At 41.2% G+C, this 26,932-nt stretch overlaps 4 protein-coding genes and 1 long non-coding RNA gene across 6 annotated transcripts in view; 3 read left to right on the forward strand and 2 right to left on the reverse strand.

Annotated features, from left to right (window-relative positions):
- Positions 1 to 2,428: 2,428 nt before the first annotated feature.
- On the forward strand, positions 2,429 to 10,461 carry LOC134191544 (uncharacterized). The gene is made up of 11 exons (XM_062660165.1): positions 2,429 to 2,533; positions 2,860 to 3,230; positions 3,312 to 3,588; positions 3,806 to 3,949; positions 4,010 to 4,127; positions 4,196 to 4,714; positions 4,757 to 4,770; positions 8,829 to 9,116; positions 9,305 to 9,448; positions 9,509 to 9,626; positions 9,695 to 10,461. The coding sequence occupies exons 1-11, from the start codon at positions 2,429 to 2,431 to the stop codon at positions 10,270 to 10,272; spliced, it is 2,676 nt and encodes an 891-aa protein (XP_062516149.1). The 3' UTR covers positions 10,273 to 10,461.
- Positions 6,694 to 7,453, reverse strand: LOC134191401 (uncharacterized). Its single transcript, XR_009971784.1, has 3 exons — positions 7,192 to 7,453; positions 7,068 to 7,123; positions 6,694 to 6,883 (listed from the first exon to the last, which is right to left on the reverse strand). It is a non-coding gene; the product is annotated as an uncharacterized LOC134191401 (long non-coding RNA).
- Positions 10,462 to 10,868: 407 nt separating the features above from the next.
- On the reverse strand, positions 10,869 to 12,231 carry LOC134191621 (uncharacterized). The gene has a single exon (XM_062660244.1). The coding sequence runs from the start codon at positions 11,420 to 11,422 to the stop codon at positions 11,021 to 11,023; it is 402 nt and encodes a 133-aa protein (XP_062516228.1). The 5' UTR covers positions 11,423 to 12,231; the 3' UTR covers positions 10,869 to 11,020.
- Positions 12,232 to 18,372: 6,141 nt separating this feature from the next.
- LOC134190799 (uncharacterized) lies at positions 18,373 to 24,124 on the forward strand. Of its 2 annotated transcripts, XR_009971683.1 has the most exons (4): positions 18,373 to 18,464; positions 23,433 to 23,640; positions 23,707 to 23,762; positions 23,865 to 24,124. XR_009971683.1 is itself a non-coding variant. In XM_062659315.1 (3 exons), the coding sequence occupies exons 1-3, from the start codon at positions 23,467 to 23,469 to the stop codon at positions 24,067 to 24,069; spliced, it is 435 nt and encodes a 144-aa protein (XP_062515299.1). In that variant the 5' UTR covers positions 23,429 to 23,466; the 3' UTR covers positions 24,070 to 24,124. The 2 variants fall into 2 exon arrangements, 1 of the variants encoding a protein (XP_062515299.1); XM_062659315.1 differs by lacking the exon at positions 18,373 to 18,464 and having other exon boundaries at positions 23,429 to 23,640.
- A 434-nt stretch (positions 24,125 to 24,558) lies between these two features.
- LOC134191546 (uncharacterized) overlaps positions 24,559 to 26,932 on the forward strand; it is a 2,567-nt gene continuing 193 nt past the window's right edge. Inside the window, exons 1-5 of the mRNA XM_062660166.1 lie at positions 24,559 to 24,577; positions 24,807 to 24,896; positions 24,943 to 25,035; positions 25,088 to 25,212; positions 25,497 to 26,932. The exon at positions 25,497 to 26,932 is cut by the window's right edge and continues 193 nt beyond it. Coding sequence (XP_062516150.1) covers positions 24,559 to 24,577; positions 24,807 to 24,896; positions 24,943 to 25,035; positions 25,088 to 25,212; positions 25,497 to 26,932 — 1,763 coding nt within the window. The remainder of the gene's footprint in view (positions 24,578 to 24,806; positions 24,897 to 24,942; positions 25,036 to 25,087; positions 25,213 to 25,496) is intronic.

The raw sequence follows: 26,932 nt of genomic DNA on the forward strand, positions 1-26,932 counted from the left end.
TAGTTAGGTGGATGCTTTGAGCTTGATTTTTGGTTTTCATTAAACTGTGCAATAGTAGTGTAAGGATGAAATATTTTTCTGGGTACCATATTACTGTGTCTGTCTGTGGTTTGTTTTTGTCTGTCTGTTTATTTGTTTATCCATTCGACTGTGTTTAGAAATTCTGTCTGACACCTTTATTCTGATGTGGACCAATTCCTAAAACTCATTGGATCTCCTGCCATGTTTATGCTTTTAGCTAGTAGAAATACAGACAGGAGCATGACCTAAATGAGAACCATCTTGACTGTTAGGTAGGCGTTGCTACTGTGTGTTTGATCTGCAGGAAATATCCTCATGGTGTTCCTTCACTAATGAGTAGAAGTTACTGCCTATGTAATTTTGGTAACAATGTGTGAATTTTGCACAGCTACAATCTGCTACTCTTAAACCAACTTCAATTCAGTTTCTGGCTTTGTTAGGCGTTGGAATGTTTTCTCTTTGCTATGAACCGTAGACCTACTGTAGCCTCGAAAGCCAGGCTCTTCTGCGCAGTCGCTGAGCTAAACGCATGTGAATCACGCGAGGAGGAGGAGGAGGAGGAGGAGGAGGAGGAGGAGGAGGAGGAGGAGGGGAGGCAAAAGCTTGAGGCTAGACCTACTGCTTTATGGACAACATAGTTTCTGGTATTTATAGTTGCACTCATGGTACATGTTTACCCAACAGGCGTCTCATGGCACTAGCTAGGTCTAAAACTTCTAAGGCTAAAAGTGCTTGCACAAAATCTTTACACTATTAGCACTGGTTGTGTGGTTTGCAGGCTCATAATCATTGCAAGTGCAAGAGAAGGTTAGCATTCTTTTCTTCTGAGAGTTTAACTTATTACATCATTTCCAAATCAAATTCATTTATATTCATTTTGAAATTGAATTATGTCAATTCAAATTCTACTTTGTCATTTCCAATTGGCATTATGTCAATCAGGTTCATTCACACTCATTTCAAATTGGTCAGTTGTCATTTCAATTCATTCACGGTCATTTCACAATCTGTCATTAGTCATTTCAAATTCCCTACTGACCCATGTTTATGTCATTACACACAATTTCCATTTTACGTATTGACCACACTAGATTGAGACTTACATAATAGTGTCATATATCACTTTACTGTAAACTGAGCAAATACACTGCATCACACAAATGATATTCTAACATTACAGTGCAATCTGAAACACAACACCAAGTTAATAACATCGCATGTCAATTTCCAAGAGGGAGATTACCTCTGTCCATATAAAGGTTGGAATAAAAACGTTATATGCAGTAGAAATACACTTGCAATCAACTACTTTTGTATGAGTACTGTATGTTGAATACAGATGTATAGACTTGCTTTGTTTGTATCCTATTTGTCAGTGAAGACAATAACCAGTGTTTTGCTTAAGTAGGTGTGAATAGGTATTTTGAATGGGATTCAAAGCATTTTTATAATGAACTGAGAATTGACAATCCATTTTATGGAATGAACAGTAAACAATGGTTTATCTGCACCTTTCCATTTCAAACACAAACAAGAAGCTGAGAACAATGTGTTTAGGGGAGCATTCTTTACTCCACAAGCTAATCTGGTTGAGTTCTACTATTAGCAGTAACCATTACATTTAGGCAACACAGGTTTACTAATTGTAAAACCTTAAAAATACAAGATGAAGCAGTCTTATAATGATTATTATAATACATTAATTAATAGATCATTACTTTAATACTAATGATATGTTTACTTTCTTTATATACATAGGAATGTTACCAAATTGCTAAATCAAGATGCACACTGGTTGTCATTGAAGGTATGACTGTGAAGAGATAAAGAAGTAAATATTTATACAAATAGTTTTATGTAAGTTATTATTGCATTGTTAACTATGGAAATGCTTTCTTTGAATCTTTGTTTTATGCAGTCTATATCCATGCATATGCAGTCTACTTACTACTAATGAGGAATGAGAGAAACTTGAAGCCATTCTGCTGCTGCTGCTGTCTTTACACGGGTAAGGAGTAAGTTTGAAGGTAGCGGTGTATACAAGATTTAGTTACTTTATGTGCTCTTGTTTTTGCTGGTTTTTGGCTTTTCGTTGCTCTTACTTTTTAGAGACCCAAGTGTGTTGAATGTGTGTGTGTATAGGGTCAGCATGTGGTGTGTGTGTGTGTGTGTGTGTGTGTGTGTGTGTGTGTGCGTGTGTGTGTGAGTGTGTGTGTGTGTGTGTGTGTGTGTGTGTGTGTGTGTTTGTGTGTGTGTGGCCCAGATGTAGTATGGTGGCACTGAGAGTTTGAATTGCTCTGCCGTTGTCTGCCCCCATTTGGTTGATTCTGGTTCTAACGACTGATTGTTTTCATCTTATCAAGTCAGGGATGATTGAAATGACACCAATCTGTCCTATTGTCTCAACATGGATGTGTCACGAGTGCGGTCTCTCAGAACGAATGACAAGTTCGAGCCGACCACGTGCTGTAATAGTCACGTGTTGCAGCTCATTCTCAATGCAGTGGCGATGGTAATTAGCACTTATTTCTAGTGCCATGTTGCGTTCCGCATTGGACTTGTGAAGGCGGCATTGGACTTGTGAAGGCGGCACTACACTGACGTTAACGGCACGTTGAGGCGACTACGCGCCGCAATTAGCTAACATCCGTGAGTTCACCCAATCACAGCTCACCGTTTCGAATTTTATTTGAACCATGTGCACTCTCCACGTGCTCACTTTCAATCGTTCACTGTTCTCGTCGACTTCGTTTTCGTCTTTCTCTACGTTTCAAACTGGATAACGAATATCGTCATTTACGTGGTGGTTACCACTACTCGACATTCGGTCGATTTCAGTATCCGAGGTCGTCGTCGGTAGCCAATGGACAAGAGCGACCTCCCTTCCATCCTGTCGTGTCTCCCACCTCTCTTTCTCCTTTTCCCGGCTACTTCTATTCGATGCCGCCTCCCGCTCACTTTCACTACAATCCTTTTCATCCTTCACGTCCGATTGGCTATAGACCTTCCACATCTGCAGCAGCAGCGGCAGCATCGACGACGACGGCGGTGGTCGTTCCTCCGGTGACGAACGCGTTCAGTTCGAATTCGAGTTCGTTAGACGAAGGATGGAGCAGCGGAACGTGCATCGAAGTGGTTCTAAAGGAATTCGAACTGTGGCAGAAGTTTTCTAAAATTGGCACCGAAATGATAATTACCAAATCGGGGAGGTAAGACAGCAGCATTTCAGCCTCGCCATGTGCAAGGGTGACGATGTCGTTTAATAGCCGTCAACTGTTTTTCTTAACTAGACAACTGTTCCCGCTTATCGTCGTGTCTGTGACTAACCTGGAGAAAGACAGTGTGTACAAAGTTGTGTTAGAGTTTGCCTGCAATGACCGCCGCCGATACAAATTTATCAAATCGCAATGGGTCTCCAGTCAGCAGTCTGACGCCACGTTTCCTGACCAAGACCCGTCATTCGTGCATCCAGACAGTCCTGCTACTGGAAAACACTGGATGAAACAAGTTATCTCGTTCAAAGCGGCCAAATTGACAAACGACAAAGATTGTCGTAAACCTACTCATGTGAGTAAAATGATTGTAGGATTGGTTGTTGTATTGGGCTTTTTGTGTATGTCACATGGTTTTACGTGTAGTGTGCGTACATGTGTGCTTGTGTACGATCCCCGACTGAGACTTGCACTATATGTGCGACAACAATAAATTTATTCAGTCATTCAGTCATGATAGCGTAAACCGTCGGTCTCGTTAATTAACTGTGACGATGTTTTTGTCCGTTTAGGTTGTTCTTCATTCGATGCACAAGTACGAGCCGCAAGTAGCCATTTTCAAATTGTCTGACGCCGACGGAACGTTCGAACGCGTTTTAGTCCGACAACTGCCTCTGTGTCATTTCATTAGCGTTACGTCATATCAGAACAAAGAAGTCTGTCTTCAGTCGCATTCGAATCTGTTGATATCTGTTCATATTTGATGTTCTTATTAGATCACCCGTCTCAAGATCGACAATAATCCTTATGCGAAAGCATTTCGTGACCAAGAGACGAGCGATGGCATCAAAACTTTTCCCGAATCATTGCAGTCGGTCTCGCCAAATTTCTCGCGTAAGTCTGTAAACCGTTGGTTGTACGTGTCGTGCACGTATCTAGAGCTGTGTGATTTTGTTTACTAGATGCGGAGTCTGCGTTTCCTTCCTCTCTCGTTAGTGACTACATTCCCCAATTCTCTGGTCTTATGGATTCTCCATTTTCCCATTACCACCACCCGTCTTCTTCTTCTATCTCTCCCTACTCTCCGCTCGTTTCCTCGTTTAGTCCATTTCATGTCTTATCACCAGTCGTCAAACCCGACGACGTTCATTCTCACCAAAGAAGATTTAGTGCTCCAGACGCGCTCGCCGGTGAGACATCTAGTTCATTTAGAATGAGCCGCGGCCAGGACGAGAACAGCACGAGCAGTCGGTGTAAGAAGCGTCGAAGACAGCATCACGATTCGGTTACTTCGTTCAAGAAGGATACGTGCGGCTCGTCGAAAACGTCGACGAGTGGACAGGAACGTGAGGATTGGTATTGTCCGTCAACGACGTGCGAACGGAACGAAAGCTCGACTTCTATGCCCAGAAGCGTTCGCCAACCAGAAGACATAGGCAGTTCCTATAGAGAGAGTCGGCTACTGGGAGATTTATCGGACAGTGATTGATGTTTTTGGCTTTTTAGAGACGTGGTGTGCACAGAACTATGGGTTTGGGTATTACTGACACGTATACTTTTAGTCTAGTACGCCTTCACTATGTTTTAGCACGTTTCTTAGCATTACTGCAATAGAAGTATTGATGGGGAGCATCACATGCAAAGCAACGGCGTACAGTGTACCGTCGGTTTAGTAGTGTATGTACGTTTGGTTTTCGTAATGAGGTCGGCATTCAAAAACTGCTTGTAAGCTTGACTACGACACTTTTTCAAATGGTAAACCTTTCAAGCAGTTTAGAAGCTAAAATTTCATAAAATAAATTATTAAAATAATAATTGTTGTAAGACATGCGTGACATGAGCGCAGCACTCAGCCCACGCTCCGGCTTGCTAAACCACGTTCGTCGTTTTGCAGCGTTTTGTTGCTAGAATGCGTTCTCGATCACTTGGAATATAACTTGTGTAAATTTATTTAATACTTTAATTTGTATTTGCGCAAACATAGACTTTTTCCGAATGCGCAATTAGCTTACTCTAGGCTAATGTAATGATGCCGAAGTTTAATAGAAAAGAAAAACAACTTTTCAACGACGACCAGCAATGCAAAGGAACAAAGGAGGCTGGCTGCGACTGTTATATTTTCACCATACGTTTGAATAAGTGAATTAAAAATTAAAAATTTCACATAAGTTGCTTTTAATTTTAGTATTTCTAGGGTTAGAACAATTGACGGCATTAGAAAAATCAGCATCCTCAATCTTTGATCAATTTCGGTTTCAATGCAATGAAATATTATAAATTGCAAGCAACTTTGTTCAATTATGTCAATGTTTACTTAAATATTTAGTTTGGTCTAAATTAAATGTTAATTAAAATATTTGTGTTTTATTTGTTTATTGTATCTTAGGGTATATATAATTTATTATACAAATTAATTCAATCTATTTATTCGTCTAATTTTGTAAAAATTGAATATTAAAACGCGTCCTTTCGCAATTTTTTTCGTTTATAAATATAAAATATATAAAGTTTGCTTTATAAGGTAGAGTATCCTGAATGGAGTTAAGACAGAATGAGAGGATTCTGTGTTTGAATGACAGTACAGTCTTACTCCAAGCGTCATCATCCACCTGCAAGCGCAGTGTCCAGCCTTGTACATCACAAGCTTTGATGAGATCCAAGCGTCGGTGATCATCTACACTCTGTACTAGTCATTTGGCTTTGCACAAACTGACAATTTTACATGTGCTTGTAATGGTTCTAAAACTCAACTTGCTCTTGAAATACGTAGGTGAAAGGATTGAATTTCAGAGTTTTGTTCGTAGCAAAAACTAAAGCTTAGACGTTGCTAAGTTTGAACACGAACGTCTTTGGAATTTGACAGTTGATGGTAACGAGGCATTTGACATTTTTTGAATGCAGACGTAGATAACGAGGGGAGATTCAAACCGCCAAGCTTGAAAGGCAGGTAGAATCGGCATAGATTAGCAGGTCTGGCGAGATGACACTATTTCTTGAGGTACAGTGTTGCAATTGGTTCAACGTGACACTCAATCCAAGTAAGTGGGAGATCACACGGACAACAGCCAACTCAGACGACGACAGATTCCATTAAAATACAGTTGTAGTTTGCTCTTTGTCGAAACGGGAGCACATCAACTTTTCACACAGGTCTTCCAATTTAGTCAGGATACTCGACTTAATATCACAAGACGACAGACACAAATCAATTGGCAATCCCAGGAAAGTTGTACTTATATCTCCAGCAAAAGAGATATCTTGCCCACAGAGTTTTAACTTGGGATTATAAAAGGTACATGATGGTCGGCTTCTGAACGCGAGCGAGCTACATTTTACTACTTTTGCTTCAATTATTGACCATTTCAGAAACGTCTGCACCAAATGACACTGTTGCTGACCAGAGGATAGACTGTCTGAGAGTAGCGTACATACATACATACATACATACATACATACATACATACATACATACATACATACATTTTTTTGTTTGTACATACATACATACAAGAGCCCCTAAGGCCCCGGTTCGATATTGCAATGACTAAACTGGCTATACTCTAAACTTTCAACAGTCACTCTGTCATGTCACTAGGTACGTCATACTTGCTGTACTTCATACTTCATACTTGCTGGACAGAACTGACACTCTGGAGAGAGAGGCAATTGTATGTTAGTTCCTTGCCCAAGGGAATTTATGTATGTGGCCCTCCCGCACTCAAACTCTGTCCCGGATGTTGCCAATCTCCGACTGCACACTCTAACCAATTGAGCCACATACATACATACATACATACAAATATACTGTACATTACATATATACAGTACCCTTACATGAATGTTAAGCATTGATGCTGTGGTAAAGACCAAATTTTCAGTGTTTGTGTGGTCTGTAAAAAAACAGCCGATAAATAACAGTTCTTAAAATATGCAGGAATTAAGCCAATACAAACCACACCTGTTGCCTGTTGAATAGATAGCAAATACTCAATACTTGGCTAATAGCCATGTCATTTGCGAAATAAGCCAGCAGCAGCATCTAGAGTTCCACCATCTATAAATTTAAAGTTGAAGACAAAAAGCCATTTGTCATGTTTGTCATAACACTGAAGTTCATCCACAGATGGTGGTGTAACCGTCTTGTTTCTTGTAAACCTTGTGAACGGTACAAATATACAACACATGAAGCATTTACAGCATAACACACACACACACACACACACACACACACACACACACACACACACACACACACACACACACACACACACACACACACACACACACACACACACACACACACACACACACACACACACACACACACACACACACACACAAACACACAGCCCAGTCTTGATCGCTACAAATGCTTTGCGATTTGCCAGCTTTCTGTTCACGAACAGCTTAGTGCACGGCAATGCTCAGTATGCCAGAGATGGCTTAAGTTAAGAGTGCAGAAGATTTATCTGTGCACAAGTGTGTACCTGTTGATCAACAACAACTAACGCCAACTCAAACAGTGTTGTCACAACCATTCCCTGATCTAGACACCTCAACTGAGAATCCACCTTTGACTAACATGCTTGCTGCTTGTTCCACTGTGGACAATACAATGTTTGCGATGCTTCAAGTCCAGACCTTGTTTTAGATGCCACAACTGTCATCATGGGCACCGCATAACTGTCAGACAGGAGCTCTTTCCAGCATGTATGTAATGGCCTTGAGACTTGAAACGTCACTACTGTTCCTCTGCTGTTCTTTTACAAGCGAGAGAAAATGCAAACTTCCTAGCTCCCCTCTTGGATGAGGACAGCGTGACCAGATCACTGGCAGCTATACACATGGCGTGTGCGTGCGTGCGTGTGTGTGTGTGTGTGTGTGTGTGTGTGTGTGTGTGTGTGTGTGTGTGTGTGTGTGTGTGTGTGTGTATGTGTGTGTGTGTGTGCACGCGCGGAAACGAGTAATCTAGAACCTAATTATTTACAGCTTGACAGTATGCTCCCACAGATTCATGCAGCGGTTGTGAGGGAAAACAAAAATTTTCTAAATCTAAATCTAAATGACATCTCAAGGCCGTGCGGTAACTGTCAGATATAATTAACTGAATAAGCATGTCACTGTAATCAGTGATGATTGAAATGACACCAATCTGTCCTATTGTCTCAACATGGATGTGTCACGAGCGCGGTCTCTCAGAACAAATGACAAGTTCGAGCCGACCACGTGCTGTAATAGTCACGTGTTACACGATTGTAGTTGCAGCTCATTCTCAATGGAGTGGCGATGTTAATTAGCACTTATTTCTAGTGCCATGTTGCGTTCCGCGTTGGACTTGTGAAGACGGCACTACACTGACGTTAACGGCACGTTGAGGCGACTACGCGCCGCAATTAGCTAACATCCGTGAGTTCACCCAATCACAGCTCACCGTTTCGAACTTTACTTGAACCATGTGCACTCTCCACGTGCTCACTTTCAATCGTTCACTGTTCTCGTCGACTCGGTTTTCGTCTTTCTCTACGTTTCAAACTGGATAACGAATTTCGTCGTTTACGTGGTGGTTACCACTACTCGACATTCGGTCGATTTCAGTATCCGAGGTCGTCGTCGTTAGCCAATGGACAAGAGCGACCTCCCTTCCGTCCTCTCGTGTCTCCCACCTCTCTTTCTCCTTTTCCCGGCTGCTTCTATTCGATGCCACCTCCCGGTCACTTTCACTACAATCCTTTTCATCCTTCACGTCCGATTGGCTATAGACCTTCGACATCTGCAGCGGCAGCATCGACGACGACGGCGGTGGTCGTTCCTCCGGTGACGAACGCGTTCAGTTCGAATTCGAGTTCGTTAGACGAAGGATGGAGCAGCGGAACGTGCATCGAAGTTGTTCTAAAGGAATTCGAACTGTGGCAGAAGTTTTCTAAAATTGGCACCGAAATGATAATTACCAAATCGGGGAGGTAAGACAGCAGAGCAGCATTTCAGCCTCGCCATGTGCAAGGGTGACGATGTCGTTTAATAGCCGTCAACTGTTTTTCTTAACTAGACAACTGTTCCCGCTTTAAGTTTAGGTTGTTCTTCATTCGATGCACAAGTACGAGCCGCAAGTAGCCATTTTCAAATTGTCTGACGCCGACGGAACGTTCGAACGCGTTTTAGTCCGACAACTGCCTCTGTGTCATTTCATTAGCGTTACGTCATATCAGAACAAAGAAGTCTGTCCTCAGTCGCATTCGAATCTGTTGATATCTGCTCATAGTTGATGTTCTTATTAGATCACCCGTCTCAAGATCGACAATAATCCTTATGCGAAAGCATTTCGTGACCAAGAGACGAGCGATGGCATCAAAACTTTTCCCGAATCATTGCAGTCGGTCTCGCCAAATTTCTCGCGTAAGTCTGTAAACCGTTGGTTGTACGTGTCGTGCACGTATCTAGAGCTGTGTGATTTTGTTTACTAGATGCGGAGTCTGCGTTTCCATCCTCTCTCGTTAGTGACTACATTCCCCAATTCTCTGGTCTTATGGATTCCCCAGTTTCCCATTACCACCACCCGTCTTCTTCTTCTCTCTCTCCATACTCTTCGCTCGTTCAGTCGTTTAGTCCATTTCACGGCTTATCACCAGTCGTCAAACCCGACGACGTTCATTCTCACCAAAGAAGATTTAGTGCTCCGGACGCGCTCGCCGGTGAGACATCTAGTTCGTTTAGAATGAGCCGCAGCCAGGACGATACCGACAGAGTCAGTCGACAACGTCAAGAGAACAGCACGAGCAGTCGGTGTAAAAAGCGTCGAAGACAGCATCACGATTCGGTTGCTTTGTTCAAGAAGGGTCCTCGGCAGGAGCAGGATACGTGTTCTTCGTCTGAGGCGAGGCGACGGCAAGAGGAGGATACGTGCGGCTCATCGAAAACGTCGACGATTGGACAGGAACGGGATGATTGGCATTGTCCGTCAACGACGTGCGAACGGAACGAAACCTCGACTTCTACGCCCAGAAGCGTTCGCCAACCAGTAAGACATAGGCAGTTCCTATAGAGCGAGTCGGCTACTGGGAGATTTATCGGACAGTGATTGATGTTTTTGGCTTTTTAGAGACGTGGTGTGCACAGAACTATGGGCTTGGGTATTACTGACACGTATACTTTTAGTCTAGCACACCTTCACTATGTTTTAGCACGTTTTTGAGCATTACTGCAATAGAAGTATTGATGGGGAGAATCACATGCAAAGCAGCGGCGTACAGTGTACCGTCGGTTTAGTAGTGTATGTACGTTTGGTTTTCGTAATGAGGTCGACATTCAAAAACTGCCTGTAAGCTTGACTACGACACTTTTTCAAATGGTAAACCTTTCAAGCAGTTTAGAAGCTAAAATTTCATAAAATAAATTATTAAAATAATAATTATTGTAAGACATGCGTGACATGAGCGCAGCACTAAGCCCACGCTCCGGCTTGCTAAACCACGTTCGTCGTTTTGCAGCGTTTTGTTGCTAGTACGCTTTCTCCACACTTGGAATATACTTGTGTAAATATATTTAATACTTTTGTTGCATGTTTGGGTGTTTATTCCGCCGTTGCTAGGATTCTTTTCTCGTTATATTACACTCCTACCATAGGAACCCAACCGCATGTTGTATATTTACCGGTCAATAAACGTTTATTGACCTGTCAATATCTGTATACTGCTTACTGACATAAAACACAACTAACTTAACCAAAAAATAGCAAAAACCAAAACCAACTAGCAATCAATACATGGGCATACCTATTTTAGATTGCAAGCTTATTCTTTACCAATAATAATGTTCACAGTACTACAGTTTGTAACGACGCAGTCAGAAATAACAAATGGCGCCGGATTCTCTCTTCCCGTTTCAGACGGCTGTTCAACTTGGACTACTTTCAGCTCATCGGCCTGTTCCCTTGTCTCTCCAGACTCCTTGACTTTTGCGTCAGCGTAATCTCTGTGTGCATGGCCATTATCCAAAACTTTGCACGCTGCCATTTGCTGCAATTCAGATGGCTCTTGGTATTGTCTCGGTGCTTGCAGGGTTTTGTGGCCGGTTCCGCCTTCAATGACATGTTCAGAAACTCCCGCTTGAAACAGCCTTGTCGCACTAGTAGCTCGAAGAGCGTGGTTGGTTCCAACTGGAAGTTCAGATTCAGCTGTCATCACTTTCATCATTGTAGCCAACGTGTTATGACCGATTACTTACTTTGAATACCAAGGACCAAATGAAGGTGTAGATAACAAACGTTTAAAATAGAAGGCTTCTCGAGAAAATCCTGCTGGCAACTTACTTAGATGTAGAGATCCAAAATCTTTACGTGGCAATGGTCACCAGCTTCTTCATTAGCGTATCTGATAAACCACAAACCACAAAATGCTATTACCTTACAGAGTCACGTTGGAGCTTCACTATAATTTACCCTGCGACTTTTTGTTTGGATGCCGTAAATCACTTAGTCCACCATTATGATTTTTGGATCCGTGCTCAACGTAAATGTAATTAGCCTCGGCTAATTATCTCGGGAAGCCCCTCAAGACCTCGGTCAATAAACTGGATATTGTCTCTTTACCATGCATTAACATATATTAATTTGTATTTGCGCAAACATAGACTTTTTCCGAATGCGCAATTAGCTGACTCTAGGCTGATGTAATGATGCCGAGGTTTACTAGAAAAGAAAAACAACTTCTTTTGAACAACGACCAGCAATGCAAAGGAGCAAAGGAGGCTGGCTGCGACTGTTATATTTTCACCATACGTTTGAATAAGTGAATTAAAAATTAAAGATTTCACATAAGTTGCTTTTAATTTTAGTATTTCTAGGGTTAGAACAATTGACGGCATTAGAAAAATCAGCATCCTCAATCTTTGATCAATTTTGGTTTCAATGCAATGAAATATTATAAATTGCAAGCAACTTTGTTCAATTATGTCAATGTTTACTTAAATATTTAGTTTGGTCTAAATTAAATGTTAATTAAAATATTTGCGTTTTATTTGTTGATTGTATCTTAGGGTATGTATAATTTATTATGCAAATTGTCACTCTATTTATTCGTCTAATTTTGTAAAAATTGAATATTAAAACGCGGCCTTTTTGTAATTTTTTTCTCTGTATATACTAAATGAAAACAGAGAGATAATTAATTAAACCACAATTGAGCAACATTTTATATGTGGCATAATGACGTCCTCAATCAGGCACGTGAATCAGCAAGATGGTAGCTTGCCGTCTGTTGTGCCTACGGAGACCATGCAGTAACATAGGGAAATGTGAGCCACGAACACAGACAGGCCTGACAATCACAAACACATCGACACCACTTATGGTAAGACATATATCAGTTAACAAACAATGATGTCCAACCGCCAAAATAAAATCCATCAATATGCTTTGTCCGTCACTAGGTTAGCAAACGGCCAAATTATATTCCCGCCAATGTTTCATCTTATATGGTATCATGTTACCACAAATAATTGGCATCTCAGTCCAGCTGACGACAGAGCGACAAATAGATGCCGCCAGAAGTGAGACTGCCGTTGACAATATACATGGGAACTTTCCTCAGAAACAGGGAATGGGTTCCCATTAAACATGCGCACGCGCACCATATAGCGTTGTGCGTATTTAGCTAAAGAGCAGGTCAGTCGTCTTCTTTTACATTTCCTTTAGCGTGTAAAATACTGTTGTCTAAAATCAGCAAAATTTAAAAAAAATATATTTTATTTGGACTTTGAGAGACTTTTTCAAGGCAAATAATGCGTGCAGTGTTCACTCTCGGTCACGTACTTATCCTAGTCTAATTTCTACTACAATTTTAAAAACTTTTTCTCTGAAAAAAGAAATAGATGTAGGGATTGTATAAAAAGTAATAGAAACAAGATTTAGATACTAGGAACCAAAGCCAGACATCATTAGTGAATCTTTCCAACCCACTAAAAGTAAAATAAAGGGAATGTGGTTCTGGAATGATTTGTCTGTCTGGAAACAATAAACAATCTGAACAGCTGTTCCCTTTCTTAAAACCAAATTGTTCCTTACCTGAATTCCAAAGACCCTTAAGTCTGTAAAGAAGGACGTGCTCAAACACTTTCAATACAACAGAGATACTGCAATGCCTCTCTAATTGTCAGGATCATGATTATTTCCCCTCTTGTCTTTGACAATCGGTATGATGTAATTAAGACATCAAGAACTGACTAGTTATAGGTACAAAAGAATGTCTCAGGAAAACAGTAAAAGTCACGGTCATGTACATAGACAGAATAGAACCTGATGATTTCTAACACCAGTACACATATCATCAGGACATGGTGATTTCAAACGCACAAAGGCCTTTTCTACTTCAATGGGATGAATGTCCACCGAACACCAATGTATTCGCAATCAAACCACCCATAACATTATCAAGCATTTCCTCAAATACCATACGGTCATCTTTCACACTCTCAGACGACTCACTAGCACTGAAGTGATATTTCCATACTTTCAGAATGTCCTCCGCAGACGATGCCTCACCAATCCTCGTCGATGGTGTTGACTTACCGTACTATGATGTAAACCACCATAAATCTTACTCCAAAATCTTGAATGGTACCCTTCCTTAATATCCTTAGACAACTTTCACAAAATATTTCTCTCTCTTCATTTTGTTCTCTTCAATTTCAACTTGAATAATCTTCTAGAAGTATTAATTCATTGAATCAAACTACTCACCACACCATGGTTTATCTGCAGATTGCCATAACTTACTTATAACTTGCCCTAGCATTGCCTTTCAACAATTTAATTAAGTTCGGAGTCCCATCCCAACACCATTGCATTACTTTTGTCTTCCTATAGGTCAACACCTCTTTCTTGCCTTCATCATTAAACTAACCACAGCATCAAAATACGACTGTATAACCTTGTTGTGATTACACGAACCAGGGCCATCACATACAACTGCCTCAGCAGCAATAACCAAATTCCATTCCAAACACTGCCTATATCTGAATCAGAACAAGCCTCTCTCCACAACAGTCTTTTCTTTCTGGTCTTCGATCCAACCATCTCTTCACCTCATCAACCATAATGTCACTACACCATGCAGAAGATCGGCCAGTGATCAGAACACATACTCATACCAATCTCTTATCTCAACGTCAGATGAACTACTATCAAAACAAAGATTTAGAAACATAGCCATTGCATAGTCGATCCACGACTTCTTAGAAAATCAGCACTATGCCAGTAAACAAACTACTGGCCATTTGGGGATCAGACAAACCCACAGAAATAAGATTGTTTAAGAAAGACATCAACAGCTTTACGAAGATTAGCATCAAATTCACCCAACACTACCAATGCATCATATATACTTATGTGTCCAATATCTCATCCAGATATCCGAGTTCCATATCAAAATCAAAGCTTTAGAGTCACAGTACTCTGTAGGCATGTACATTAAAATAGTTTTCCAGCGCAAGAACGTAATCGCACAGTAACCATACGATCACAAGCAGTTTTCACAGAAGCAATTAAATAATTATGTCATTTATGCCACAGCAAGGCAACACCTCCATACGATCGACCAGATAAAATATGATTACACTCGATGGGAGAACTAGAACAAAACATAACATCATCTTTCAAAGATGAAAACAAGAACAGCTCGGTAGAATGGACTTATTCGAGGCTTCTTCTGAATTGGCTTGAACTAGACGTTTTGTCAGCAGCATGCATGAATTTCTGTCATTGCTTGAAACTAAAGATTTGATACTCCATAGCCATTGCCACATACTCTACAAGAAATGGAATACACAAAGATGCAGTTGTGCTTGTGGCGACAACTTTAGTGCTTTTCTCTAGCTGGCACAGCCGTCTGTAAGAAAGGCAAATGTTCAACTGCTTTCAAACTCTGCCAAAGAAAGAACAGTCAGGAAGGATATTGCTGAGTGTCATGAATGCAAAGGATGAGGGTTTCAGTAACTTTGCTCAATGTCCTTATGGCTCTTAGAGGTATGTTGCTCCAGTTGAAGTGGAGCAATATACAGCCAAGGATACAGCATCAGTGTTAAGGTTGTCAAGACTAGCAGTTGAATCGCAATAAACTAGCTAGTTCATCACTTTGCTGAGTTTCTTGCTGGGTTCTGGCCGTTATTGGAGTGACAATTGCATGCTAGGACAAATGGGATATTATCAGAGAGTCTTTCCATCTTAGCTGGACGTAGTTGTGGACACTGATCATGCAGTTCTTCTTCATTGGCATCTACCTTTTTGACATCTGACTCATATCTTGTACAAATGCATTGCCAAATGTCAAAAAAAAACGAATGCCGTGGCAGTTTGGAGTAACTAACCTGCCTGAAAGAATGTGTTCTAGAGTTGAAAGATCATGTTTGAGTTGCAACTGCATTTATATATTCATGTCCAAATGCAGCTGCCGAACTGCCTGTCTCAAAACAGTGTTAGGTATTCTTGCTGACAGCATCAGCAACAGGTCTGTAGGTAAAGCTCAATACATGACCTCTGTCAACAGGATGATTGTGAATACCAAGTCAAAAAGACATCGATGGTTTGAATGACTTCAAATTTTCTGGTTGTCAATGGGGTAGAAAGGTATTATGAGTGTGCTGCATGGGACAGTTCGCCGTTTTAATTGTCTCTAGTAGATTCTTGGAAAATCTTTTAACCTGCTCTTACTTTGTTACGAGAACTGTGACAACGTTGAGTTTTTCCATTAAGCTAGGTGACAGTGTTGGAAAGGTTTGAAGACGATTTTGGTACTAGATATTTGGCTGCCTCTTGTGAAAAGATAAGTAGTTTCAGACAAGCCATGTTGAAAGCCTTAATTCTATCCATTTCACTGCACCACTGTGACTGCACATATCCATGCCCTCAAAGTAGTAAAGCTGTGCTTTTCGATCAGATCCTAGAAATGACTCTGGTGTACGTATTTGACATAATTTTCAATAGTGTATCATACATAGTCTATCAAGAATAATATGAACTGGCCAAGCCTCTTGCTCACTGACATGGTTTGCCTGTCTGGTTGAAGTGTTTCTATTGTTAATCTCAATCGTTGGATCTGGCTTAGCTTAATTCTTCATCTACACCAGTGAAATTAGTGGACACAGTACTTTTTGCCTGTCTGTTTGAACTGTTGGTACTGTTCGTTTCGATTGCCATAGCTTAATTCTCTATCACTGGTCGCCTCAACATGCATATGAACAGTGTTTCCGCTGGACAATCGCCAAAACAGCCAAATGCTACAAATAAATGTCGCTGGCGAAAAAATAGTAACGCCTCCTTGCCAATTTGGCTAGCTGTTACAGTGTACGGTGTACGCCTTCTTCTGGATCAGATCTTGCAAGCAGTCACTATAGAGTGTGCTAACAAAGGCAATTATATATATATATATATATATATATATATATATATATATATATATATATATATATATATCATAGTGCAACGCAATGGAGCTCCCGGGACTAAAAGGCAAATCTCTCTTGCTTGCTCTGTTTATGTCCTACACATGCTCTTTGCAAAAGGCTTCCGTGTCAAACTAGAAATAAGAACAAGTAAAGATGACAATCATGGTTCTGAAGATGACTGTAGCAGCAAAACGAAAGCTGATCAATAATATGGAAACCATGAGGAAGATGATGATGACGACTTATCATTGAATCAATGATGCTGAACTTTGATGATGCTGAATATTATTAAAATACTTCAAGATTTTGATTTTGACAGAGCTTTTAAATATTGGTGTAAAACTAGGAAGGATGGCAATGAACGCTTGAAGTCTGATTTGTACACTTTGTCTTTTCAAAAGTCACATCCCACTGAGTAGACATGTGTCGGATTAGTACTGCATTTGTTGCGATCAACCATTAGTAAATGTTGCCTGTCTCTCCTACAGGTTCAACTTGAATCAATAGTTGTCGTTGAGATTGCTATCTGTTTGATGTTTGGGCGATTTTTCTTGGCCTTGAAATAGAACAATTGGCTACAAATGAACAAACCCCTTTAGCCAAGTATATTACGTTTTATATAAGCCTTTATATTACGTTACCATGCAGTGTGTGAAATTAAGATAAACGATGATGATTTTGTCAATAGAGGTACTCCACACTTGCCTGTTTGACAAACAGATGAGCAGACTAAAGCTAGCTATGCTTACATTTTAGTCCGTTGAGCAATACGAGTGCGCGCTAATGCACGGACCACATCCTCGACGAACCTAATCTGCTACTGCGCTAGGACCAAATCCATGAAGAGAGACAACTGCAGAGATCCGAGGCAGACCCACGGTGCGCTAGCACAGAATGTCTTCTGGTACAAGTGCGTTAGCAAGCGGTCCTATCTGACAGGCCGGACCTAATCTGCTGCTACACCGGCCATGGCTAGACCAGCCAAAGTGCTGCCTACGCCTCTGAAGTGAGAGTGTAAACACAGCTTCAGTCTCTAGTTATATTCAATTAACAAACTGTCGACTGATATCATATTGTCCAAATACGTACCTCGAGCTCTTCTCCTGGATTCACCAACTGAAATTCCAGCCCGAATACAAGATATCCAGGCATTATGCAATCAGATTTTCTACTCTCCACTTCCATTACCTGACGAGAACATACAACAAGAAATATAGCCTTTACAGTACTGTCAATGCACCCAAACAGTCTAGAGTCCTAGCACTTAAAGGCGACATGCCAACCCCGACAGTGTGAAGTACAGCAGCAATAAAACCATCAATGTGAACTTCAGGCACCGAGGCCATATTTTCATTAATTAAGTCTGTATAGATATCAACATATTGTCACGTTAATTAAAAGTAAACTTGGAAATACCATTTTTCATATCCTTCTTTTTTATGAATACGTTTCTCGTCTCTTCAAGTATCAATCCATCTCCACCTTTGCACAGAGGCAGAACAGACTTCCCGGAAGTTGCCTCCTTCAGGCACCCTTACAAGTCACGTTACACCGGGTACAACTTCCCCAAAGTACACATCATCTTCTGGCACAGATCGTGTACGTACTGTACACATAGAACACTGTATGTGTACGTGTATACATTATGTAACATACATAACACAGCATTGCACATGCGCAAGATGATCATGGCATTCGGGACAGTTTGTTGTTTCGGTTGTGAGGTTTGTTTCGAGGCAGTTGCCGAGTAAGAGAAGAGACTGGCTGATGAGAAGTCTCTGACGAAACCTTTTGGAGGTAAGCCTCTTCTGTTCGCTCATAGATTTTGGACAGTGTTGCAGAATTGGGTGGGTGATGAAGGGTTAGCAAGGAGGGCACTTTGTATAATGTGGGGCAGGCTTTAGTGTGTCATGCGAGTTGTTTTTGCCAGCTCATATCAGGAGTGCCCAAGTTTGAAAAAGACGTACACTCCCACGCAAACTGGTTAATTAATTAAGTAAAATGTTATCATACATTACATTACCTAAGTTACTCTACTATACAGTTACTGTACAGCATTACGTTATAATAGCGTTGTACACAGTTATAATAGCGTTACGCTGCTTTGCAACAGCTCTCTAGAAACACTTTGAAGTTCAGAATACACTGCTAGTCAAGATCAACACAGAATTAATGCCAACAAAGAGCTAAAGTTAATTGATTACTGTATTCTAGTACATATCACCATTTTTAAGTGTCTACGGAATGCTGATCGAGTCATTGTTAATGCCATTTATAGTAATTGCAGTGGCATATGGTCTGGACACAAGAGAAATTTACTGTAACTGTGCTATTGGAATCCAAAGGCTGAGAATTAAGTTCTGCTGGTTCTGCATGTGCGTACCAGCAGATTCAGTCTTGCGGACCATGACAGCTGCAGTCTGTGTCTCTGCACAAGACCTACTTCTAGATTTGATTGACCCGGAGTATAGGAGTCAATTGTTCTTTGATTTTGATTTGACAGATTGACAAGTTATTGTATCTACTGAACATGATAATCAGTAAATGGGCATGCCAGAGTATTACTCCAATCTTGGCACCACCCTGGCGCTGAAATATTTGGCTTGGCACTGCATGCATGCAGGGTCATAGCATCAGATACTCGCCTCTAGCTGTTATGAAATTGAGTCTATAATGTAATTAAAGTTGGCATCGGCATCAAACTCATAAACAGGCAGAATCTGTACGTACTACTGTACTACAGTGCAGTCGAACCTCGCTAATCCAAACTTTGCCTGATCCAGGTTGTGGTTATCTAGTTTTCAGCAAATGTGCGTATCTGGCTATTCTAAATCCAGACTGTCACATTATTTAGAAGTAGATGTAGTCGTTGCAGCGGTGTCGCAAACAGGACATAGTTAAGAGATATATGTATATGCGCCAATGGTTTGAGTGTCCGAGACAAGGTCTGGACTTCCAAAGCTACTCGTTTTAGCATTTTTGGTAGTCCCAATGACTTTACTAATGTGAACAGGGCTTGGCACAAGGCTGTTCAGATTAACAAGGTTCTACTGTACTGCGATGACTTTAGTTGTTATTCCTCAAACACGCACACCCTACATTGCACCACATCAGTTGGCATTTACTTGATGGATCTCTGAAGTTTGAACACAATTTACAGAACATCACTGTTGTGTGTCTGTGTTTGTCTTGTTTCGTGCTTGTGAACAACCAAGATCTTCCAGTTTTCATTCTTTACTAAAGCTGAATTTGTGGCTACAAGTGGACTGGCGGTTTTTTTCCAGCTGTTTTCTAGCCTCGTCCCCAGACTCTCTCGCGCTACTGTTGTGCGGTGCCCGTATGACACCAGACAACACTAATACGGGCACCGACCAACACTAGCGCGAGAGTCTGGGCACGAGGTTAGTTTTTCCGATGTCTTGCTAATCTTGGCTTGTACAGGTCTCTTATTGTCAGAGCTGGAATCTGAATTGCTCTGGCATACTGTGGTATGGTTGATCTACAGAGAGATGGATACTAGTTTCTGGCAATTTGTGCAGAAACATCAATGTACCCTAAATGTACTAGTAGCGATTTGGTGCTCTTCCCTGCTCTACCAACTCGTGCTGTTTCTTTTACTCAATGGCATGATATGAATTGTGAACGCATGCGTAGGAGTAGCTTTTTGTTTGTGCTGGTCACATGTGTCTACCTTAGCCCTCAAAGCTCTAGGACATCAGCCCAAAACATAACGTGTAACAGCTAGTTTCATACCACATAACTGACCCTCCAGAATGCATTATATAGTTGCTGGCTCATTGTGCAGTCTTTGTGGTATGGATTGTTGTTGCGAAGATGCCTAGATTATATTTGGGCAGGGCACTCGAGGATCTACAACAGTCGGGCAGGGAGCGGTGAAGGTGAGGCAGGGCATCACGCTCTGCTCAAATGATCTAGCTGGAACCCGCATCCAGTTGCTCTGAGGGGTGTCTCTGTAGCTAACTATATTTCCCACTATTAGATTTTGGTGCCATCACCAAAAATCAGATTGTAGCACAAGCAACGAATAGTTGTGATTTCAGCCAGCCATGTACATGTAGACAGGACCGCTCAAGAGAGTGTTTGGGCTGGACTCAATCCAGTTACTTCACAGATATTAAACTATTATTTATTTAGTCTGTTGCATGGTGGTGGTTTGTTTTCTTGTTTCTTTATAATTAATGGATTTTTAATGGCAGCTACCTAGATTGGCCTCAAAGGTTTAATTTTAGTTAAGGACTGAGGAGTGAGCATGTATAGCAGTCGTCTCATATTTGCAGATTAATGCGGTCTCTGTCACTTTTGGACTGGTCTTCATCAAGCTACAAGTCTATATTCCTTGTCACTTGTATGAGACTTTCCTTGGACAACGGTTTTGATTGGGTGATGGTTCAGGATGATTTGAATTGTTTAGGTAGGCTGAATTAGAAAGAAAGATGAGGGCAAGGTATACTCAGGTTGCTTCATTGACGTCAGTTGTGATCACAAAGTCTGGGTCTACCAAAACAAGGAATGTGCTATTTTGTCAGACAGCGGTTTGTCTTTATAGCAACATCCATCATGTACGTCTAAATGCAAAATCAAAGATGTCCTGTTTCATTTGATTATAGGGCCGATGATACAAAATGTGATGCTTCAGTGCCATTTTTTGATAACAGAGGTGTACTTGACATTATATAAATCATCTATAAAGGGTTGTCAAGATGAAACAAGAAATTCACTTTAAAGATGTATCAATAATTTGAAGGCCATTTTCAATTTGGGGTCATTGAAGGGAATGCCTTTTGAGCGCCTAGGATCTGTTGACATGGAATCAGAGGCTTACAAAGAGAACGACTGGACAAGAGACTTTATTATTCACTGAAGAGATTTAGCCCTCACAGATGCGAGCAGAAAATTACTACTTAGGACAACTTCAAATGTTCCAACAGCAATTTTTGGGAGTGAAGTTTACTGGTCACTAAAGTTTTGGAGGGTTCCCAGGTTTGATATTAGAGAGCAACGGAAAGTTGTGTGTGGCCGTTATGAGTGTGGAGAAGTATTTTCCAATGATGAGGAATTAGGAAATGAACATCTGATTTAGAAGATGTCTATGCACCGGTGTCCTTCAATGAAACCCAGTCCATTTATGCCTGACAGAACGAGTGAACTGATTGCAGCCCTACATTTTTTTCTGTGACCGAGACTGTTTCAATCTCGAAGTCAGGCGGAGATGTCAATGAGATTATGACCCGAAGTGTTCTTGTCGACAAGATGTGCGGTGCTTTCTATTGCTACCTGAGAGTTGAGTTGTGTTTGTCAGGGATGCTAGTCGTGCAGTGGTTACGATATGTGAGCAATATGCCAATGTTCACCATTTGAAGATCAATGGCAAAAAGAGCTCGATTATAGGATTCAGAAAAGCAGTATGCCATCACGTGATCTTCCAGACGTTTCATTGAATGGACTAGACATTGTCATGTCAGGAAACTATCAATGATTGGGTGTTGTTTTGGATATTCTGGGTCGTGATCATGTGGCAGTGGATGCCAGGAAACGGAAATTCTTTGGTGCTGTTAACTCTGCTGTTGCAATTAAAATAGGAGGTATAGTTGCCTGAGTGATAACACTTAGAAGAAAATAGTAGATATTCAACTATTTCCTATTATATTTCTCAACTGCTAGACAGTTGACGCCATATTTAGGAAGGCTATTGGACGGGGACTTGGTTTTCAATAGAGAGACTCACTTTGTAAGCGCTTAGGTAATTGAATGGTCAGTGAGGATTTGAACAGTACAAGCTTTATATTTGAAACGGTCACTGGACGCTAGTAATGATTCGTTAGAGGACTATTGTGGATATTCTATAGAGATAAGTTGCCCTTTGCAGATGCGTATACTACTTTTTTGCCATCTCGCTGAAAGAATTACGTTCTCTGTTGTATACTTAGCTGTCTGTTTGTTTTTGAGATGTGTATGTGTATGTTTGTGTTCGACTGTGTATTGTATGTACCCTATAAGGTGAAATATTGGCAGGGAGTTTATTTTAGCAGATATAAAATCCATCAATAATTTTGGCCACTGAGATATATGGGTATGACGTTATATTGACGTCATCACCCACGTTCAGCAGGCATTGATAATGGTGATAACACTGGCAACAGCATAGGAATCACGTGGGTTCTGTTCTTCACGCTTGCACAACAATTCTTTATCAATAGTTGAGACCAGTCATTCTACGGAAATGTGATGGCCACAAATGCAGCTGTCAGCCCCATGACGGCTACGTGTCAAGTGGGTGGAGACTAGGGTCGACGCCTACATCAATTATCCAACAGCATTGTCCAAGCACCAAAATAAAATCCGCCGATATGCTTTTCTGTCAATTTCTTAGCAAACCGCCAAAATAAACTCCTACCAATATTTCATCTTATATGGTATTCTCTCATTTGTAAGAGGCTGTAGCTATTAGTACGAGGTGAAATATATTATATTATTATTATTATTATTACTATTATTATTATTATTATAACACAAATTGACCAATGTAAATTTTTTCCAATTCGAAAAGAGAATCAAAGGTTACTGGAACAAGAAAACAGAGTGGGCTGTGTGTGTGTGTGTGTGTGTGTGTGTGTGTGTGTGTGTGTGTGTGTGTGTGTGTGTTTGTGTGTGTGTGTGTGTGTGTGTGTGTGTGTGTGTGTGTGTGTGTGTGTGTGTGTTATGCTGTAAATGCTTCATGTGTTGTATATTTGTATCGCTCACAAGGTTTACAAGAAGCAAGACGGTTACACCACCATCTATGGATGAACTTCAGTGTTATTCCAAACATGACAAATGGCTTATTGTCTTCAACTTTAAATTTAAAGATGGTGGAACTTTAGATGCTGCTGCTGGCTTATTTCTCAATATTTTGGCAAATGACATAGCTATTAGCCAAGTATTGAGTATTTGCTATCTATTCAACAGGCAACAGGTGTGGTTGTATTGGCTTAATTCCTGCATATTTTAAGAACTGTTATTTATCGGCTGTTTTTTACAGACCACACAAACACTGGAAATTTGGTCTTTACCACAGCATCAATACTTATCATTCATGTAAGGGTACTGTATATATGTAATGTACAGTATATTTGTATGTATGTATGTATGTATGTATGTATGTATGTATGTATGTATGTATGTGGCTCAATTGGTTAGAGTATGCATTTGGAGATTGGCAACATCCGGGACCTTTGGGTCAGAGTTTGAGTGCGGGAGGGCCACAGGTCTGCAAACTAACACACAATTGTCTCTCTCTTCGGAGTGTCAGGTTCTGTCTACAGCAAGTATCTACGGCAAGTACAGCAAGAGTGAAGTACATCATAGTGACTTCTGCTACAGTAGTGTTAGATTGCGGTGTTAGATTGCAGAATAGTGATTGCATTATCTAACCTGGGCCCTAAGGGTCCTTGTAAACAAACAAACAAACAAAAATGTACGTGGCTCAATTGGTTAGAGTGTGCAGTCGGAGATTGGCAACATCCGGGACAGAGTTTGAGTGGGGGGAGGGCCACATACATAAATTCCCTTGGGCAAGGAACTAACATACAATTGCCTCTCTCTCCAGAGTGTCAGTTCTGTCCAGCAAGTATGAAGTATGAAGTACAGCAAGTATGACGTACCTAGTGACATGATAGAGTGACTATTAAAAGTTTAGAGTATAGCAAGTTTAGTCATTGTACTATCGAATCTGGGCCTTAAGGGCTCTTGTATGTACTTATGTACAAACAAAAAAATGTATGTATGTATGTATGTATGTATGTATGTATGTATGTATGTATGTATGTATGTATGTATGTCCTAGGGTAGAGCTGTCTACTACTAGGCGCGTCCACAGGTGGCGGATAGTGGAATGGCCTTCAGATATGGAGGTTAGCTGCGACATAAGCAGGTTTCCTGTCGAATAAGCAGTCGTGGACCAACAGCGGTAGTGTTAACAGGGAGGAGTGATGCAGCATGTGGCAGTGCTGCTTCGTCTAAATGCTCCAATATCCTATTGACAACACTACGACATGGCGAGAGCAGGCCGCCATTTCAAGGCCTGTGCCAGCGCGTAGTTTTCTTAAAATGAGCGTTGGTAGTGCTCTGTTTGTGGTCAAGGATCTGTGACTTCAAGCAGTTTGGCTGATGAGGCAAATGTGACTGGACCTATTCTATGCAGTTCAATGGCTCTGAGGGCAATCATACCGAGTAGCTTGTGACATACTCAAATGGCAGTTACACAGATCTCTCTCAGGTGTAGCTGGCAAGTCACATGCATCTAGACGCATAAGTTCTCTTGTTGCATCTCTTGCCCCAGAGATCTGTTTTGTGCGTTCTGGACGAGAGAGTGGGTTTGGATCTGCACACCCCTGGCTCACTAAAATCTCTTCATTGTGCAGGTTCCTTTAGTGTTTCCTATTACTGGGACTTCTGTTCTCTTTCTTTAAAGTCTTACAGCGATAGAGGAGGGGCGACGATGACAGGCATAGGATGGTGTCGGGAGTCATCAGTCACGAATCTGCATGTAAGCGGTGCTAGCAAGATGGTCGTTTGTAGTTTACCTGGGGTGAAAACTACATCCGGTCCTACTAGCACGACTGAGCAGCACTTTTCAGTGAGAGCACTGCTCACCTCGAATGAGGAAGGACCTAGAAAAGGTGGTCTAAAAAAAGCTCACCCTGTTGCCACTTACCAGTTTACCGCGGCTGGTTAGTCGTCCAATTTTGCGGTCGAACAAAGAGGAAAACGGAACTTAAAGTTGCTTGTTGGAATGTAAGGACTCTTATTGACTCTAATGATCGGATTCAGCGCAAAACGGCAATTCTCTCTCATGAGCTAAAGCGTTATAGGATTGACATCGCTGCCCTTAGTGAAACTCACCTTGCGGACAACGGAGAGTTACGTGAAGTAGGTGGTGGATTCACAATCTTTTGGAAAGGTCGACCCCCTAGTGAGAAGAGGCAGTCTGGTGTTGGTCTTGCCATTAGGACATCTCTTGTTAATCGTCTCGATACTCTTCCAAAGGGCATCACCGATCGCCTTATGACTGTTCGTGTTCTTCTGACTTCACACAATTACCTAACTATCATCAGTGCCTATGCTCCAACTATGTGTGATACAATCGAGGCCAAAGAAAAGTTTTATGATGATCTGAATAATGTGATAAAGTCTGTGTCACCAAAAGACAAATTACTGCTTTTAGGAGATTTCAATGCTCGTGTTGGATCTGACCATGAAGCCTGGGCTGGCTTTCTTGGCCACCATGGCATCGGAACCGAAAACAGTAATGGCACCCTTCTTCTGACCCTTTGTGCATCTCATGATTTAACAATAACAAACACATTGTTTCAACAACAAGATAAATACAAGACAACATGGATGCACCCGCGGTCGTCTCGTTGGCATATGATTGACTTTGCTATTGTTCGTCGGGCAGACGTAAAATATGTCAAACACACAAGAGTAATGCGTGGTGCATCTGCTACTGATCTATCTGATCATAGAATGGTGCGGATCAATCTCTTGTATACTATCAAGGCTCCTGCACGCCATCAATCCAAGAGTAAACAACAGAAGTTGAATGTGGATAGTCTACGAACACTTGGCGCCAGAGAGAATCTCTGTGAGAAAATTTCTGAAACTTTAGGGAGTGTGCCTGCTTGTACATCTGCGTGTGATATTGATTCACAGTGGTCATGCTTACGTGATTCTGTTTATGATGCATTAAAACAGGTTCTTGGCATCCAAGGAAAGAAACATCAAGACTGGTTTGACGACAATGACATTGATATTTGTAATCTCCTTGACAGATTACATCATAAGCATCGGGCGTGGTTGGCTGACAGGAACGATTATAGAAAAGCCAATGCTTATAGATCCAGCAAGAGATTAGTTCGATCACGACTTGGTGCTATGAGGGATGCATGGTGGGATGAGAAAGCAAAAGAGCTCCAGCTAGCCAGTGACCGACATGACATGAGGACATTGTATACTGGCCTGAGACAAATCTTTGGTCCAGAATTCAGTGGAAGTACACCACTTCGCACTGCTGATGAATCCTCAATGTTGCATGGTAAAGAAGACATCCTGGATCGTTGGGTAGAGCATTTTTCATCTGTTCTCAATCGGCCTTCTTGTATCTGTGAGGAAGCCATTGAAGCAATCCCACAGATGCCCCTTATCTCACAAATGTCTGACCCTCCTTCTATACTTGAAATTGGCAATGTAATTGCCAATATGTCAAA

The sequence above is a fragment of the Corticium candelabrum genome, chromosome 15 (assembly GCF_963422355.1).
Source record: "Corticium candelabrum chromosome 15, ooCorCand1.1, whole genome shotgun sequence".
NCBI lineage: Eukaryota > Metazoa > Porifera > Homoscleromorpha > Homosclerophorida > Plakinidae > Corticium > Corticium candelabrum.